Source organism: Ammodytes marinus (genome assembly GCF_949987685.1).
Source record: "Ammodytes marinus genome assembly, chromosome: 11".
Lineage (NCBI taxonomy): Eukaryota > Metazoa > Chordata > Actinopteri > Uranoscopiformes > Ammodytidae > Ammodytes > Ammodytes marinus.
The window spans coordinates 25,855,871-25,875,870 of NC_137215.1; the positions used below are offsets into that span (position 1 = coordinate 25,855,871).

General features: G+C 41.2%; 1 protein-coding gene across 4 annotated transcripts in view; it reads left to right on the top strand.

Moving 5' to 3' along the window:
* smap1 (small ArfGAP 1) overlaps nt 1-20,000 on the top strand; it is a 90,430-nt gene that overhangs the window by 50,284 nt on the left and 20,146 nt on the right. For 3 of the 4 annotated variants that reach the window (XM_080036239.1, XM_080036241.1, XM_080036242.1), the window contains exons 7-8: nt 8,192-8,258; nt 18,175-18,287. In XM_080036239.1, coding sequence (XP_079892365.1) covers nt 8,192-8,258; nt 18,175-18,287 — 180 coding nt within the window. The remainder of the gene's footprint in view (nt 1-8,191; nt 8,259-18,174; nt 18,288-20,000) is intronic. The other variant, XM_080036240.1, reaches the window with a different exon arrangement.

Genomic DNA, 20,000 nt, shown 5'->3' on the forward strand with positions numbered 1-20,000 from the left:
CTGATTTGTTGAACCATGTACAGATACACAATCTGCAGCCAGATGTTCTTGCAGGTCTTTGGAGGTGATCTTTGGGTTGTGTGCAACCATTCTCACAATCCGCCGCATATGCCGCTCTTGTACTTTTCTTGGTCTGCTAGACCTGGGTTTAACTGCAACTGTGCCTGTGTCCTTCCATTCCCTGACAACGTTCCCTACAGTAGAAATTGACAATTGAAACCTTTGGGAAAGCTTCTTGTAGCCTTCCCCTAAACCATGACAATGAATAATCTTTGTTTTTAAGATCTTTTGGGAGCTGTTTTGATGATCCCATTCTGTCTCACTTCAGCAGAGTCAAAGAGAAGTGCAACTTGCATTTAGGCACCTAAAATACATTTTCTCATGATTAAACAGACAATTCTATGAGGTTCAAGGCTTAACAACATAATCCAACCAACTTTGCGTTTAAAGTCATCAGTTTTACATGCTGTTACAGGCATTACAATCAACAAAACCACAAGGGTACCCATATTTTTGCACAGCCAGTTTTTCACATTTTATTTTATTTCATACAACCAAATACTGCTTTTCAAAAAATCTTTGTTTGGAAAACATCCCAGTACTTAGCTGTTTCTGGTAAATTAAAGACATACCACTTTTATCTTTTTTTTGTGAAAGTAGAGTCAATTATAATGCCGGCTGAGAGGGGTTCCCAAACTTTTTCATATGACTGTATATATACTTTTTTTTTTAAGAATCTGCAGTCCAATACACAGTCAATTTTAATCTAATTGCTTCAGCTTTTAAAATCAGTTCAGCACAGTTCAGTTTTTCTGTGACAATGCCAAGTGTATAAAGTGTGAAGTGGCCTTGTATTTGGCCTGTTCCATTACTAAACTGGTAGTCTAAACACTTCTGCAAAAGTATTCCAAAACAAGTCTGTCTGCTGGCCTGTATTATTTGTTACAACATTGTAATGAAAGTGACATTGACATTGTGCTCAGGTTATTAGTCTGTAATTTTCAATAATTTTTGAAACATAATTTGCTTTGAAATTGCGCAAACTGCAACTCCCTGTGACAACTTCATCAAGTCCATTCCACAGCTTAATACCATTTACAGATATCGAAAAGGATTTAAGTGTGGTCCGTATATTTTTCTCAGTGAATTTACCTTTTCTTCTTAAATCATGCGAAACTTCTCTGTCTTCAAACATTGCTTGTAAACTGTTAGGAAGGCTTTTCTTTGAAGCCTTGTAAATAATTTGTACTGTGTGGTAATTTACCACATCACGTAATTTGAGAATTCTGCCTTCAATAAAAAAGTTATTAGTGTGTGCCCTGTAATTGGCTTGGTAAATAATTCGTATTGCTTTCTTTTGAAGAATCTCCAACGGGTGCAATGTACTTTTGTAAGTGTTTCCCCATATTTCAGCACAGTAATGCAGATGTGGGGAAACTAAACTCCAGTATAATACAAGCAAGGCCTTTTGATTGAAACAATGTTGTGCTTTCCAAAGTATAGAAATACTCCTGGCTATTTTTCCCCTGAGATGGCTAACTTGTGGTTTCCAAATCTCTTCAACATCAGTGAGCCAATTAGCATGCAGCATGCTTGATGTGGCAAGATCTTAAAGTACAGGTGACTGGCTGTGTCGAGGCATCCAGGACATATACATTAGGGTTACAACCTGGGTTAAACATTATGCATCATATTACTTACCACTACCATTCTGAAAACTATTTGCACTGATTGATTGTATTGTTTCCCTTTAGTTCCTTTATTGCGTGTATATTTTGTTGGAGCAGGAGAACGGGCAGTTAGTTTAATTTCAGCTTATTTAAAGTTGTATTTTATTGATATTTTATTAAAATGCCAATGAGCTTAAACAAAACAAAAATGAACCATAATGTGAAATGTCATCTTGTTTAAATGGATTTCATAAAATTGCTTTAGAAAAAAAGTATTGTCAGGGAACTGGTATCTAAGTTAAGGTATCTGTATACCTTCAATATAATTTTTAACTATACCCAACCCTTATCATGAGTCATCATCCCTACCTGTCCTGTCCTTTGCTCCTACTGCCATTCATCTTTTCTTTTTCTTTTGCCTGTCCTCCTTCCCATCATGCACCTCTTCTTCCTCTCCTCAACTCTAATTGCTCTCCCATCTTTGTCTTCGCGCTCTCCCTCTATCCTCTCCAGATTGACCTCTTTATCCTCCCCTTTCCTCCTGGGTGAACTCTGCCTTTTTTCCTTCCTCCACTGCAATTGTCTGTCTGTCTGTCTGTCCATCTGTCTGTCTGTCTCTGGCATCATTGCCTCTTCCAGCCCTTGGCAGTTTTATCATTCTTCCTTTATGGTGTTAATAAGGCAGCTGTCAGCCAGGAGAAGTCAGTGTCTACTCCCCTGCAGCGCTGCAACAACTTCTAATGTACTTACAGAACTGCTGCTACTAGGAAACAATGTACTACTGCTGTCACCACGGCACCTACCAACAATACAAGTCATCTCAAATAACCCTTGCACATGGTAGATTCATTTCCACAGCTTTGGGAGTATACACTTGGACCTGGGAAGAAAAACTGTTACTGTGAAACATGTGTAGAAAGTAGCTAAATACAGCTAAACGAATGCTGATACCGTCTGTCGCTAACTTTGAATGGCATTCTCAACACATTGGCTTCCGAGGTCTGTCTCTGTCTTGACAGTTGCTAGCATGGAGAGATATTGAGTCCTATTGTTGCACGGTTGCTCTTAGTGCCACCTTCGCCGCTGTCTTGTCACCGACTTGCTTGTTAGCTTCCCTCCTTCTCATGTCTCCCTCCATCACACTCATGTTTATTCTTCCTCGCTCTCCCCTTGCGTCCTCTATTTCCTGTTCTCATTCTATATGTCCTCCTGTATTTTCCCATTCCCTCGCTCGCTCTCACTCGCTAACCAATTTACGCCCTCATCTCCCCATCCTCTCCCTCCGCTCTATTTGTTTTTCCCCATCCGTCTCTTATAGTGTTGTGTTGCTGTTTGTTTGTTTGTTCCGTGAGTGCCTCTCTTCAGAGGATAAGAGCTTTGTGTTTTCATCTGCCCTGGTTGTTTGCTTGTGAAGGAGGACAGTGGATTGTTTGGGTTGTGTTAGGACGGCTGAGTACATAACAATCTCAGTGGGTTGCCTGCTGCCAGCCTGCTCTGTGAAAAAGGTTTGTTGTTTTTGTGTGCGTCGATTTTGTGCGCCTCTCTAGGTTAATGGAATTTGAGCAGTTTGAGGCCGATTGGGAGTCGGTAAAAAAGCAAAGGGTAATGTAATCTGTTTTCTCTCCAAGGGAAAAGCGTTGCAGCTTCATTTTGGACAAATTTCAGACTCTGTCTCTTTTTCTACGGCTTGCTGAATATAAGGAGTGAGAATAATCAAGAAAGGATGAAATGCAGCGTGAAAAAAACAGCCTATTCCCAGGTCATCGGCAGACAAAACAGTTTGATTGTAGGATAGTAAATGACTCTTTGTTGTGGAAGCTCAGAGTTGAAATAAGTGTACAGTAGAGCTACTTTTATCAGGGTGGTACATGAATGTCACTAACAAAAATCCTATTGACTGTCCATTTCAAAATGTTAAGGACACCTTTTAGGCAAAATGCACTTTTTCATGGTTTATCAATATGGACATGTCCCAGGTGTCAAGAGACTCCCAACGTATGAGAAGAAAAACAACCCTCTCTCTTTTTTCTCCACCTCCACCTTTCTCAAAAACCACATTAAAATGTTAACTGCCCTTATGATGTCATAAGGAAAGAAGCCACGCCCCCTTGAACCTGACATTCAGCATGATTTGTCAGCCCTATATTGTGTGATTGTTGGGACTTGTTTGTGTACCACATTCTGTTGCGCTTTATATCTTTACACATTATAGAATCAAATACATACTGGAAGGAAACCAGGAAGTGTCCGGGATGGGCTCGCTAATCAGACTCCGCTGTGAAGTTAGATTGAAGTTGGATATTGGAAAGACGTTCATCAGCAATGTCTTCTCGTCTCCAACCTCAAACTAACTTCACTGCTGTGTCTGATTACAGAGCCTTCACGAGCAGTTTCTGGTTTCCTTCCAGTATGTTTTTGATCCTAAAATGACAAAAAGTATTAAGATATAGGGGGCTGATTCCTCTCTGCGGAACCAGCCCTTTTTTAGGTTTCACCATGAAAACCACATTACGCTAGTTATTGTGCTGCTTTCAGCTTGCCTGGACAGTGGCTTCATTTTGTCTTTCTTCAACATTGTTTGACCTGTTGTCAGGTGGGTGTTGAGAGTGCTATAGATATCTACAGAAAATAAATGCCATGCCTCTTGTGTGCTTGTTCAATACGGCTGTTTTTCTTTACTGTCCAGTGAATACAAGCCACATTCAGAAGACACACAAGCTTCAAACCGCTGCTTATCGTCTCATCAAACCCTCTCTTATGATGTCATTATCTCATGCTTTGATGTGATCAGTGATGCCACAGGTACCCGAGGGATCTCAGGTCCAGTTTCATGTATAGAATGAATATTTATAATATACAGTATTACCATTTCTGGCAGCTTGCTTCTATATCGTGATTAATTCTTTGCCTCCCGGGTCCCATGGTGTTGATTTCTATGCTGGTGATGACATACATTAAAGGACTTTCAAAATGTTTATAACATTGGGCGTGGAATCTCACTGCAATGACAATATTATTATGAAATGGAAAAAAGAACTTCAGTGATCAATATAGTCATGACGTTGTATGATAAAAAAATAAAAAATAAAATGGATGGATGGGATTCGATCATAAATCAACAATATCGGTGAAATAAGCGTATCTAATAATTGCATACATTAAATTCACTATAATGAACATTTACACAGAAGAAATTCCATCAGTATAACAGTGTGCTCAGTCCGACTCAATGCACATGATCACATACTTGTGAAGCCACCTCTCAGTATGACTGGAGACTCTTTTTCAAGGGAGACCTGTTCCCATTTACACGTTACCATTCGCACACACAATCATACACCGATAGCAGGATAACTATCGACATTCACACAAGGCAAGGTGGGTGAAGTTGCTTGCCCAAAGACACAACAACCATGACACAAGTCATGACGCAGAGCGGGAATCGAACCGCCAACCCTTCGATCATTGGCCGACCACTCTACCGAAGCCATGAGAACACTGCTCTTCTTCACCAATTAATTCAAATCTCTTTTAGTATACTTTTTCTTTGTTCAGTGTCAAGCTTCTGTCCTGCACATAAATAGCCATACAATACAAGCCCTAACAGCTCAAAGGGCATGATGGCTGTGTTTACTGGTAGTCTTTTTGGTTTTGAAACTTTTATTTTAGTGGTTTTATGGTTTTATACATATTAATAAAACAGAATAAGTAAACACATACAATACATACGCAACACCCAACCCCCTCTTCCCTCTCCCCTCCCCCCTTCCCCTTCCCTCACATAAACAGACAATGAATACAGAAAAAAAGTGAAATAAATTTTACTGGTAGCCTTAATTTAAAACATTGGTTTGTTTAATTGAGTTTTATTGACAATGGCTTAACATGACATTTTTTTTAAAGTAGCCGCAACTGGAAACCGTTAACGTTTAAGATGTTGTACTGATGGAATCACTGCTGTGTGTACCGTGTATTGCTTGAAGAAGATAGAACCATCTCAGCAGTATAGCTCCCTGTCAAACAGCTTGTCTTGGATTCAAAAGTCACAGAGAAATAACACATCGGGCTACGATCTTCTAGAGTAGACTCTGCCCCCAGTGTGACAAGCCTTCAGCTGATGGCTTTGTGTGGTGAATCTGATGTGACAGCGATCTGATGTGACAGCGGGTTTGGTTTGCTCGGCGGTTGTCATTCAACCTGGCATTACTATACACTCCATTCACCTGTTGGGAGAGTGTGTGTGTGTGTGTGTGTGTGTGTGTGTGTGTGTGTGTGTGTGTGTGTCTGTCTGTCTGTCTGTGTCTGTGTGGGGTTTTTGATTTCTGGCCCTCCCCTCAAATTTCTCTCTCGTTCTCTCTCTCTCTCTCTCTCTCTCTCTCTCTGGGGTTTTTGATTACTGGCCCTCCCCTCAAATTTCACTCTCGTTCTCTCTCTCTCTCTCTCTCTCTCTCTCTCTCTCTCTCTCTCTCTGGGGTTTTTGATTACTGGCCCTCCCCTCAAATTTCACTCTCTCTCTCTCGTTCTCTCTCTCTCCTCAAACACAAATGACTGTGGCAGCCAATCACAGTGTGTCGCCAGCCGTCTATGTCATTAGGTTTGGTCCAGGGATAACTATAGGGAAAAGCCAACATGTCTACCTTACCAGTGTGTCATGAAGAATAATGGCAGCCAGTCTATCCACATCCTAGTGAGCGCACAGCGGGGGGAATTGAAGCTTTTTTTATGCAGACTGACATTTAGGCTTTTTTCTCATTTTCTTTCAGCTCTGTCCGCCAGCAGCTGTGTGGGATGTAGCACTGAAAGACTATGTAATCTCATTTGTATAACACTGTGCATGGTCTGAAATGTCTGAAATCCAATGGACAGCCTGCCATAAAATATGTGTATTGTTGCTCTCTACACATACTCCCTCTCTTTATATATTCACATTTATTATTTATACATTTAAATAGATTTATTTTATTGCATACTGTTGACTGTACTACATGTTTTTTTTCTAATTGGCACGTATAAGGTGGACTTCTCGAACATTGACTAGAGAGATATGGTCATGAGGGCTGTGATTTGGTCACGTAGCGTTCTCCATATCTAGTCTTTAGATAACTATGTTTTATGTTCAAACAACCATACTAAAATAATCTGTCCATTTCTTTCACTTGGTTAAATAATTGCAATCCTAAATCATGATTATATGGACAATCCGAAGCAAAATGAACTTAGTTTCAGCCTTCTGTATCAAAATAAAGAGGGAGAATAATGCCAGACCAGAACTGGGCACACAAAGACCTCTTACCCTTCGACAAACTATATTTAACATATACTTCTCTATATCAAACTCATTTTTCATCCAACAATAGGTTCTAAATTTTGGGCTTATAACAAATCTCAACAGCCCCATTCTCTTTCACAACATGTGAAATAGGCTCAGCCCATATTACATTTTTTTTTTTAAATGATCTACTGTCATTTATATACAGAAATCTAATCAACAATACTGCAATCAGAATTCATCTTCACAATATATAACCATTGTATGCCCATTTCCCTAAAAAATGGCCAACCTCTTGACACAAGTGACTGTTGATTGAAGTGACACTGTTGAACTGAGATGCAGAGAAAATCTCTATCATTATTAGATACGGTAGCTTGGTCAGCAAGGGAATCCTTCTGTGGATTAGACGGTGCTAAAAAGCCATAGTGTTTTCCCCTAACTAAATTAGTTGGTGGTGATTTTTCCCATGAACCCTAATATGATCCCTTCTCCTGTCCTAACTACACTTTACTCTGTCAATATGAATGCTCAGCACAAAGCGACGTTCTGCTAGCCCACACACAACAAACGACCTTCCTGCTGTAATGCACGCCAGGCTTTCTGCTGCAGTCCCTTACAACACACATCATCAGTTCACAGCCAATGCATTCTCAATTAGGCGTGGACACAGTAATTGTTTTCATTGCCTCGGATCGGAACGACATTGAGTTTAATGTGGTCCATCGATCTCTTGTTGGGGTGGGGGGGGGGGGGGGGTAGGGTTTGTTACAGGCTTTGTACATCTCTTATGGCCCATGCACGTGTTAACATGCACTCTCTCCTGCACCACATTTTTTCCTCTCTCCAATCTAACTACAGCCGTGGAAAAAAAATTAAGAAGACCACTCGCAAAAGTTCAGTGTCTCTTGTTTTACTATTTATAGGCATGTGTTTGAGTAGAATGAACATTTTGGTTTTATTTTATAAACTACTGACGACATTTCTACCAAATTCACAATAAAAATATTGTCATTAAGAGCATTTCCATGAAGTAATGTAGAGATGAAGATTGAAGAAAAATCCGGACTGGTCTCTTTATTTTTTCCGCGGATGTAGTAAATCTCTATCTATAGCCCTGTCCTCCCTTCACCATTCTCCTGTCTCATTCTCCCACTCTCTGTCTCTTTATGATTTGATAATGATGTAAAAGTGAGCACACACAAATGTATGCAATTACATTATCTCTCTCTCTGTCTCTGTCTTCCTTCAGCAGCAGTCGGAGAGCAGAGGCAGTGCCAAGCAAAGCAGCGAGCCGACTGTGGACCTGCTAGGCCTGGGTAAGACACCACCAACCTTCATCCAACCAAACAGTAGAATAAGGGCCCACTCACACTAGTGCCGTTTGCCTGTTCCGTGCTGCAGGAAGATTCAGCACGATTCCTCCCCCTCCCCACTCCCCCCGCTGGCCCGTGGTCACACTGCTCGTGGCCTGGGCACGATTGCACCTTGCCTACGTCACCGTGCGCGTTTAGGATTCGGAGCGTAGTCTACTTGTAGGCTATACGACTGTTTGTGAATATTTTCATCCGGCCAAATTTGCATCAAATATTCCACTTCCAAATTAGAGCAACGAGAATCCTTAATCTATTGTTTTTTTTTAAAATGTAGCCTTGACGTAATAGGTTGCGGTGGACAGTCTCATATTTGTGCAGCACGCTGTTTATTATTAATATAACGGCCCGTCATCAGACCATACGTACCGGATGGTTTTATACACATCGATCGCTCCATCAAGTAATCCAAGTCAGAACTTTTTGTATGGGCAGAAATCGTTTTTTTAAGTGTCTTTATAAAGTTTCTTGTTCGTGTGTTCGTCTCCACCGCCATGCGTAAAGACAGTATTATGACAGCTGACGGGAGGAAACAGAAAAAAATCCTCTGACGAACGTGAGTAAACACGAAAACCTTTTTGCTTTGTTTTCTGCGCTCAACCTATTTAGCTCTCTCCCTCTTTTATTATCCCACACCTAGGCCTACACACACGTTAATTCTCACACATTTTATGTAGCTACAAGTCCAAGTGGTGGGCAATTCTGGTGCCGACTAGAAAGGCAGCGGACGTTAACGGACAATGCATCCTTAATAAATTCACGTCAGGAACGCCGCCTGTGCGCTTGCTTGTGCGCTTCCTTGTGCGCGTGTCATCTCATTAGCATCTGTACTTTGGCCACGGCACACCTCTCCCAAGTGTGCCGTGGCCAAGGGGCTGTTCCGTGCTGGAATACGGATGGCGTGGTCACACTAGCCAAACGTTCTAGACTTTAGTATGCAAATGAGCTCGGGCACGGGGCCGCGGCCCTAGTGTGAGTGGCCCCTAAGCCCTCAGACCAGTGGTGTGCACAAGGGGGCCGACTAGAGAGGGCAACCAACCCCCCCTGCCCTTTTATGTTTGGAGTGACTGAATTTTTTTGGGATAGGCGGCAGAGCATGGCCAGCCCTCACAAAAAAAGTCTGATGTTAATACACAGCACAGGCTCAGTAAACTGGTATGTAAACAAAAGGGTGTGTAAACAAAGGGGGCCCATCATAGCTAGCAACATGCATGTTTACAGTGCCTAGGCTATTAACACAGAATTTATTTTTAAAGGGTACAGACAGGTAGTGGCTTGTGAGGATATATTCACTGATTTTAAACAAGAAGTGATTTTGACAACAAGCCTTCTCCAGAATTGCTGACCATTCCTTTTAATCCAAAGTATCTAATATTCACGCCAATATCTGGGGGCTGTCAGCACACACGGATATAAGTTGGTTCCCACTATGTTCAAATGGAGCCAGTGCCCTTTTCTCCTACATGTTCGCCCCTATGAAGAGTGTGCACGCCACTGCCTCAGACAATAGAATAACTTGTCAAACTGTGGTCAGATGTCTGCCTAATGCGCTGGATATGGAAATTGAACCAATTATGTTGGATGATGTAATGTCTTTTCTAGATTGATATTTTCATCATTCTAATAATGTGTGACATTATAAGGGGGAAAGGTTTAATGCTGTCAGGCTTTATTTGAGTCATGTACAGAGACCTTATTATACCATCTGGCAGTTCATTCATCACTGGTGTGGCTTCAGACCGCCGTGTCTGCCACAAGTGTGAAGCAGACTGACTGTGTAGTCCAGCAATGTACTGGACCGACTACCCAACAATGTGAGATCATTTTATAACTGAAACTCGTTATTAAAAAATTATATTAAACACCTAGCGGACTCATTTCCTTTGGAATGAGGAAATCAAGTGCAATGATTTAGATCACAAATTATGCTCATTTTCAGGTTCAAAACTGTAATTTCACATTGTGTAGTGTCAAAAAAAACGTTATATTGCTCTCAGTGCCATTGCTGTATCTCCTCTTTTCTGCATTGGTCTGAAACGCTCCGTTTTGTCTGGGGGTGTGCTTATCACAGGTGGAGGTAGTGCTAAGCTAGGTTGGTAATGAAGGGGCGGGAGATTTATCTCCCCTTATGATGTCATAAGGGGTAGAGAAATCTGAGTGGGTTTTTTAAACACAGGTTTTCTGAAAGATAGAGGTGAAGGAAAAGATTGTTGGAAAAGCCATGAAAAAGTGCATTTTGCCAAACAGGTGACTTTAAGTTATGGAAGTCTTGGGACATTCCTTTATAGCTGTGGAATTTGACAGGATCCTTGTGCGAAATCTTTTTGCAAGCCGATTTAGTCCTTATTGATTCAACAGGAACATAATTGGATTGTCTTCTTAAAACATCAATGTGCACCTGCCATCTCAAAGCAGCAACCAGAAAATTGGACACTGAGAAAAATCCATGTAGAAACTACAGCTGTGTGTAGCAAAGGGTTGGTTCTAACAATTATCCTCAATGCATTTGCAATTGTTGCACCTGCTAGGGCACCATGCTTACTTATTTAATGGCATAGTCCTTCATTTGATTTAATTAGCCTCTCACTATGGTGCAAACACTCACATGATTTGACATATTTTGTAGTCATGTTTGTTCTCTACCTCCTGGGTGTACAGATATTTCAGTGGCATAACACAAAAGAAAAAAAAAATAGCCTAAAGATTGAATGCACCGAGGAAGTGACATTCAACAAAGGTCACAAGCTTGATTGAAAACCTGTGACATTTATAGTTACACAGTATGTGTGCCACCAGGAGAGTGTGCTCTGCTCTCGTTGACCTGAGCAGTAAAAAAAACACTTATTTGGAGACAGTCTGGGTCTGGTGGTCAGGCTTTTTCACCATTCATTTCTCACATGCACTTACCCTATATGTTTTCACATCACAAGTCAGTCAGTATTGTGTAACACTTTGCTGAGGGTAAGCTGTGCTGACAGAAGAGAAGGAGCCGGTGGATGCACCATTGATCAAACGTTCCCGAATAGCAGCATGGCAGAGTGAGAGTGGACGCCCCTGCTATAAATAACCGGTGCTACACACACACACCTTGCGGCCATGTCGAGTGGATGAGATTTCACACATAATCAATAAGTCAAATACGTGGCAGTCCGCCTTCGGCACTCAAACACACACACACACACACACACACACACACACACACACTGCTCCTTCCAGCCCTCCGTGTCTCTGCTTACCTTATTTAGCAGCTTGTCAACCTCTCTACCTTTTGCTTGAGAGTGACTGTTTTTATTCAGTTTATCAGGCTGTGCTGCAATGAAAGCAGAAATAATACAGTGAGTAACATTCAGATAAAGCATTTCTACACTAATTCTCTCTCCATTCGTACCTTTTTTTTCTCTCATTGGTTTGCCAGATAATTAGAGCAACATTGGCTTTTTTTTAATTAAATGTGTAAAATTTTAAGAGAAGGCTCCTTTTTGAATACAGCTCAATTAAAGAAGGCTTGATGGCAAAAATAAGTTTTGTCAAAATCAGTGAATATCTCCTCGCGATCCGATACCTGTCCGTACTTTGTGCACTGAAGAAAACAAAAAAATACAGTGTGAATAAACAGCCCACAAACAGTACATAGCGATCATGAAGAGATATTCACTGATGTTGGCAAATGCTGATTTTTGACAACACACGTTCTCCAGAATCGCTGACGCCACCTTTAAAAGATATTTAATGTATTTATGTCAGGCGTTGATGGATAGCCTTCCTGTCCCATGATGATAAATGCTGTGTCAGAGATGTTCAATCCTGCCAAAAACAAATGTCTTCCGGAGCCACTGCCATCAATTTCAGGGTCGTGTATTGACGAAGCACCGCTGTCTGTTTTGTTTTTTTGCTTTTTCTGTCTCCACGTCCCTTCCACTTCTACCTCCATACTGTTAATGTCCAAACTCGTTGAATGGACAGCGGATTCCTCCATGTTATTTCCTCTGCTCTAGCAGAAATGTGTAGCTTTAACTGAATCAGAAAATGATCACGTTATTCTTCCTTTTAATATTTTAAATTGGGATAGAGCATTTTACTTGTTTAGTTTTTGTTCTCTCCTAATTCTAGTTCAAGCATTTTTTTTTTTTCTAAATGCATGATCGAACATATTGATTTTTTTCTGCCAAATGCCTCTGGCTTCTGTATGCTCCAGAGAGCAGAAGCAGAAAAATTCAGAGAAATACGGGGGAGAAGGTGCACACAGCTGGGTCCCTCCAAAACAATGAGGATCAGGCATTGTATACTCTTCATGCTTCAACATGCTAAGACTGTGCATTGTGTGTGTCCTGAAAGCCTAAACAAAATATGTCCCAAACATGTATTTCCTTATAAAACACTTAGCAAGTAGCATATGGTTTAAGGATTATTTCCCATATTTCTATCATGCATTGTTGACATCCATGTGTTCAGCTGCATTCCTGCTGTTGTTGGGCCACTGCTTCATTATCTTGACACATTACTGACAGCTGTCAAAACAAGACAATTAACAATTTTCTATTATTCAGATGGAAGAGCTTCCCAATTATGACCTGAAAATAATTTATAGTAGTATATATAACAGTTTTTTTTATTTTTTTACAGTGGTATAAATATGGCCAGATAAACCTGTTGAAATGTACAGTATTCAGCAATATACACAATTTAAGCACAACATCAACTAATATAATAGTCAATTAAACTGAAATTTGACACTTGAGCCCTTTACAAGACAGGGGCACAGGACTAGGTATTAATTTCAGAACCAGCCTTCGTTGATTACACTGTTACAAATAATACAATTGCTGAAATCAATTTATGTGCAATGAACCTGGAATTCTGGGGCCACAGCCGTTCTGGGCACTGGGGCAGCCCTGATTGTAAAGAAACTGCCGTCATAGTCCCACTTTATGTTTACAAATTTAAACTATGCAAACGAAGCATGTTAATTTTCAGCAAAACAAATTGTTGAAAGGCAGGCTGTTTTTTCTGCTGCACCGACTTCGCCAACATCTCAATATGACCATTAAGTGGTGCCTTGCTTCCTTTATCACCAGTAAAAAGACATTGTAACGGTTAGCATGTCAAGTCCCATACTCAGCTTATGACTGCGGTCAACCAACTGGGCTTGTGTTCCTATTGCCTGCACTCACTCTCATTCTCTAGAACAGGGGTGGCCAACCCGCGGCTCGCGAGCCGCATGCGGCTCTTTGCCCAGCTTCTTGCGGCTCTTCAGTTCATATCAAATTATGTGATTCTAATTTTTATTTTTTTTATACTTTTTTTTTTGTGTGGGCCTATGTGTGTGCATGTTCGCAAACGTTTCATGCGGCTCTTACGTTCGTTTTACATGTTGTCTATTATTTCATTTTTTATTTTATTAATGTGTAGGCCCTATGTGTATGCCTGTTCGCAAATGTTTAATTGAGGACGCAACATAACGTTCGCAAACGTTTGGTGCGGACGCAACATAAAACTGCCCGCTCAGCTTGGAGGGAGGTTTTCCGTGAGTAAACTATTTGTGTCAAGTTCGCTCCGAAACAGAGTGGGAGAGTTCATATTTTTTGTTGAACGTTATGCCAAGCCATTCTGCCTTATATGCCAGGTGTCATTTGCGCATTTCAAGGCTTCAAATCTTCAGCGCCACTTCAGCTCTCTCCATGCTAAAAGTAAGTCCCACAAAGCAACATGCATAGTAAGAGAAAAACGCTATTTTAAATTGTTATATTTTTGTTTGGGGACTTGGTTGAACTGAGAGTTTGTGTGTGAGGCAGTGCACACAATGTTCATTGTTGAAAATGACTGGCCTGTCGTCTTTAGTACTGTAGGAGTCCAGTCCTGTCATTATCACAGGGGCGGCCTTAACGATCTGGGGGCCCGTTTCAAGTCCTAGTGTGGGGCCCCCTGTTTTTTTTTTGTTTGTTTTTTTTGTTTTTTTAATAAATAATGCTTGTGCAAGCTCCCTGCGAAAATAAAAACGCCCCCCCCCCCCTGAAATCTTACTGGCCACCCCAGTGCCCCCCCCCCCAGTTCAAATGTTATTTTTTATTTTAATTTTATTTTTTTAATTACATTTTTTTCCTGATATGTATCCTAGTTCAGAGATGATATGTATTTTTTTTTCTTTCTTAACTTTTTTTGATAGGTAGTTGCCAAGTTCATCACACAAACACTCCAATCCACTGATATGAGATCAGTTTGCAATTTTCAATTACTAAATTAATGGTAGGACTGTGGCCACTAGAACTGGTCTCTGGTCAGCAAAGGTCTTGAAAACATGCGTGCCACCCATGCATGTGTATAGGCACGTGTCCCAGCAGATTTTTGAAATCTGAATAAAAAAATTAAAGTTTGTAGTTAGCGAGTGTAACATGTTCTTAGCAAGGGCAGACTTTCATAAATAAAGGTTTATTTTTTTAGCAAGATATTTGGTCAAAAGCTATTGGTCATCCGTCCCTCTGTCCAGTTGTTAGGCATCTGACTGCTAGCAAGTTATGTTGTCTTGCTAATTTTACTATTCATCTGAGTTGAAATAAATATTGACTTTTTCCTTTATTATCTTCGCGAGAATGCACCAGAATGCTTAGAATACATGTTAAAAACACAAAAAAATCTTCTGGGGGGGGGGATGCCCCCAGACCCCCCTTCAGGGGTTCAGTTTTCTGACAAACATTACAATGGATACTAACATGATTTGGGCATTTGGGATTATAAATCATCTTTGAATTGGTTGTACAGCATATCACATGCTATTCATTCAGGTGTGCGATGGCCACCCCACTCTAACTCTGTGGCCCACCTTGGCCACCCCCAGTCAAAATTTCCTGGAATCGCCACTGTGTGTACCCGTGTGTACGATGTGGCTCTTTGCAGTAACACAGTAAAAAATGTGGCTCTTTGTCTCTGACTGGTTGGCCACCCCTGCTCTAGAATCTCTCCCAGCCTGATTTCATGCCCTAGTTGTGACCTGTGTCTTGGGGGAAAAGTGGGTTGAATGGACATTAGCCTGGGGATTTATGGCTGTACCAACTCTGAAAAAGACCGAGTGACAGGAGGGGAAAAGCTTATCGAACAACGTTTTGTAACATTGGTCACCATTACTGTTACGACACCCCTTGTATGTGCATCTTAATCTTTTATATACAGTTTATGAGCTAAATGCTATTGGCGCTTGCTGCACACATAAATGCATGCCCGAAAAACGGTCTGCAGGCTTATCTCAACTATCTACATCCGGTAAGCCAGACTAGTGGTAATTGGTGCCATGCCATAAATCAAAACAGGCCAAAACCAGACCAGAATATTGCATCAGCCTCAATGAAGGGCCTCAACCAATCAGATATGTTACCCCTTGTGGTGGTGGCCAAGTCCTTGATGTGACAGTCCCCCTCAGCTGAATGAGGCAGCTCTATTCATTGAAGATACTGAGAAGCTCTCTGCAAGTGTGTGTGTGTGTGTGTGCGTGCGTGCGTGCGTGCGTGCGTGCGTGCGTGCGTGCGTGCGTGCGTGTGTGTGCATGTGTGTGTGATTGAATGTAATCGGGGCAAAGAGGGTTTCGGGATGATTCTAAAAAAAAAACGCACCCCCGGCCTGAACTATTGGTCTGTTTCCATGGTGAAGTGGAGAGAGCTCTCAAGAAGCGGCTCCCATCTTGGTAATAAAGAGCGGTGGGCGCCTTGCCCCGACATGGCAGCGGTGATAACGGCAATGATGGGCCCTCTTTCTCCCCGGCGCTCATTTCCATAGCAATGACTGAATGAGATTTTGCTAAAGAGAAGGTGGGGGAGGATTAGAGTCGAAATGAGTGTCTAATTGATGCACATGAAATCCTACTTTTCTAGCTTATATTTCAATATGTAACAGTGTGACTCACACCTGACATGCAACTGTTTGTCATCCTCTTGAAGTAGGCCTAATCATCATATTCAAAATGAGACTTTATTCTCCAAGTAGCACATTTAAAAAAAAAAGTAATTTGCTAAAGAGATTGAACCATTAAAAAACGAAGGCCAAGCTCTTAAATGACAGCAAAAGCATCACAAGATGTTATAATAGGGCAGCAATCAGTAGTTTAAAACATTGGGATGGAGGCCGTCACGGACAAAGCCCTTTATTAAAGGATGTAGAGATGTCTGTCTGGCCTCCCTGGTACAATGCTGTCTGGCTGTAGAGGCCTCCGTCATGTTCACACTTGAATAGGGCTACATTATGGATGTTTCATCACTGTGGTTATATAAATGACCTCCGTTGGTGCAGTTCACCCTCTTCCCTCTCTCTGCCTCTGTCCCTCTCTCTCTTTCTCTTTCTCTCTCTCTCTCTGCCTCTCTCTCTCTCTCTCTCTCTCTCTTCCTAGCTGTCTCTCACATTGTGTACTGGGAGATTCTTCTTCAGCACCACAGCAACAGGCCTACTGTATAGTTTTAACACCAATCAGACAAAGTTTTAATTTGGAGAGACCGTTTCAATTTGGAAAGACAGTGCAACCATGATCATGCAATGGCATTAGGCTTAAATTTGACTGTGAAATATGGTTCTGTTTTGTAATCTTGATGAGAGTGAGAAAAAGGACCGACGTCAAATTTCAGTTCAAACACACTCTTATTTGACATGTTTTGAATTTAATTTTCCAAGTCTAGTTAAAATTTATTTATCTTTTCTCTGTTGGTTTTTCCAAAATTGATATATTGTGTGTGTGTGTGTGTGTGTGTGTGTGTGTGTGTGTGTGTGTGTGTGTGTGTGTGTGTGTGTGTGTGTGTGTGTGTGTGTGTGTGTGTGTGTGTGTGTGTGTGTGTGTGTGTGTGTGTGTGTGTGTGTGTGTGTGTGTGTGTGTGTGTGTGTGTGTGTGTGTGTGTGTGTGTTAGAAGAAAAACACAGCCTAGACTTCTGTCAACTGGTATGTAAACTTAGGGGGCCTGCTGTGGCTAGCATTAGATTTTAACAACAATCATACTCCAGAATTGCTTACTCTACCTTTTAAATTAACAGCAGTTTGAGACAGTGTCCTATGATTCCAATTAACTTTTTGAAATGCATAGTACAGTTAACTATTCAGCAAATGAACAGATGGCGTATTAGTGTTTAATTAACCTTCTCTGCACCACTGTCTGTTAATCATTCATTTGACCAGTCCAGCATCATTTTATATGATGTTTAACACATTGTTTTTTCACAACATACATTTTGACTCGAAAAATCATTGCATCAATGGTGGCTCTATTCCATAAACCATGCCAGTAAGACAGCATGATACAATATATCCTTTCACAGTGAACATTGTGATAGATGGCCGAAAGTTAGACTGGGCCTTCAAACACCCAGACACAAACTAGCTCTGTGACACAATGTCAAATATATTTGCAATTACACACAGTTATGTGGTAAGTATTTCCCTCCCAAGGGCAAAAGGAGAAGCATGAATTAAACCTTTTTTTTTTTTAGACCAAAGCTAATCACTGAAGGAAAGGAGTCATACATTATTTCTTGATGATTCTCCAATAAAGAAGCATGGGAATTGTAAATTGAGCTGTGTGGGGCACTTCAGAAAATGGCTACGACTATGTAAATGCATAAATCCTATAAATAGCCTTGAATATGTATATGAGGTCATTGAATTATTCCTATTTCTGTCCGAGTCTTCACTTTTACTGTTTTCATTATGAACCGTCCCTTTATGTATGTCCATTCTGTCCTTTTCTTTAAAATCTACAATTTATTGAGTCAAGTGATGTAAATGTCAAAAACCTCATTTCATAGTAATATACTGCACTGGATTGCCAAAATATTTCTGGATAGAACATACATGTACACAGGATTTGATGTAAAATATATTGTATGTCTCTCTCAGATGCCCCAGAGGGTGGTGGGAAGAGCTCTTCACCAATCAGTGATGACCTGGACATCTTTGGACCAATGGTGTCCAACCCTCTCCCCTCGTCCAACAACACACAGCAGGCTCAGGTAACACACACACACACACACACACACACACACACACACACACACACAGTCTCAGCCTTTCATCATCTGCTTATCACCGCAAGCAGGCTGCAACACAGGGAATCTGTTGAGACTCCCATGATGAACACACACACACAAACACGCCATCTCCCTTATACGTGCAGACACACATTCTCTGAGGATCATATGAAAGTAAACTTGAAGTCTCCTCTATTGAATTAATTTCACCAATGTCTGAGAGAGAGAGAGAGAGAGAGAGAGAGAGAGAGAGAGAGAGAGAGAGAGAGAGAGAGAGAGAGAGAGAGAGAGAGAGAGAGAGAGAGAGAGAGAGAGAGAGAGAGAGAGAGAGAGAGAGAGAGAGAGAGAGAGAGAGAGAGAGAGAGAGAGAGAGAGAGAGAGAGAGAGAGAGAGAGAGAGAGAGAGAAAACCCACAATACAGAATAGTATAGGATAAGTCACAACATCCATTTTAAACCTGATATCTACATATTGTTTAAAGCTAATGCAGCTGAACAAATTAGACTTGGGTAAACTATGTCCATCTCCCAAAATACTTTCATTCACAATTTCTTGTCATAACAGCTCTAAGTAATGACACTGAGAGGAGAGAGAAGGAATGATTGAGGAGGATTAAGTCAAAAACATATTTTTTTTTGGAATCAAATGGTGACAGAAAGCTTGCTTCTATCTTGTCAGTAAGTGACTGCAAACGAGCAAAAACTAGTGGGAAAGTGAGTCTTATTCTCACACACTTTGAAGTCCATTGTTAAGCACAGGTGACTGTATTGAGCTGATTTCTTCTTCATAATGTAGCTGAGAATAAGGACCTGTGATATTCCAACTGGGTATTCAGGGCTGTAAAGCGGCTCGCTCCTATCTCTCTCTCTTGGCAGCTAGAGAGCAGCTAACATTAGCTAAGCAGCTAAAGTGCAGAGCTGGCATATTTATAGCGGCTCTGTATTCATCCTGAACCTTTTAGTACAGGATGTCCCCTTCGACACGCAACTTACGTTATGTAAAGCAATGGTAGCCAAATAATCACTGTTGTGTAGGTCTGTTATACTTTTAATTAGGCCTACATGTTTGTGCATCTTCTACATCTACTTTTAGCTAACTACTTAGTTGGATGTCGCTAGCAAAACTTTTAATGGTCAATGAGGAAGTAAATCTTTGGTACATTTCTCAAGGTCAGCTTTGTCAATATTTTTAAAGAAAGGTGGCTTAGTCAACTTAGAGTTTGGGAGAAAGGACCTTATAAACAGGCAACATGTATAGGCCTACTAAACTCTAGACTAGACTGAGTTGTGCGTCCGATTATGCCTCATTTCCACCGAGTAGAGCGGATCGGATCAGAGCGGGACAGCTCACTTTTAAGATTCTCGTGGTGTTTCCACCACCGACCCTACCCTTACTGGTAGGGCGGGGTTTAGGCTGGACTGCGATAGCCGCCGCCAGAATATGGGTCAAACTATCGGGCTGTGGAACAACTGTGGTCAAGCCAGCGGTCTCTCGTTTTTGCTTGGTCAAACCAGCCGCTTCTTTATTTATTCCCCCCGTGTTGTTGTGAACGTAAATGGACAGAGACGACTCGGTGCAACTGATAGAGACAGTGAGCGAACAGCGCTGGCTGCGGCAGATACATGACATCGTAGCAGTGGGACACAGTGTAGCCAACTGATTCATTTAATGACGAGGAAAAACACCACACAATAA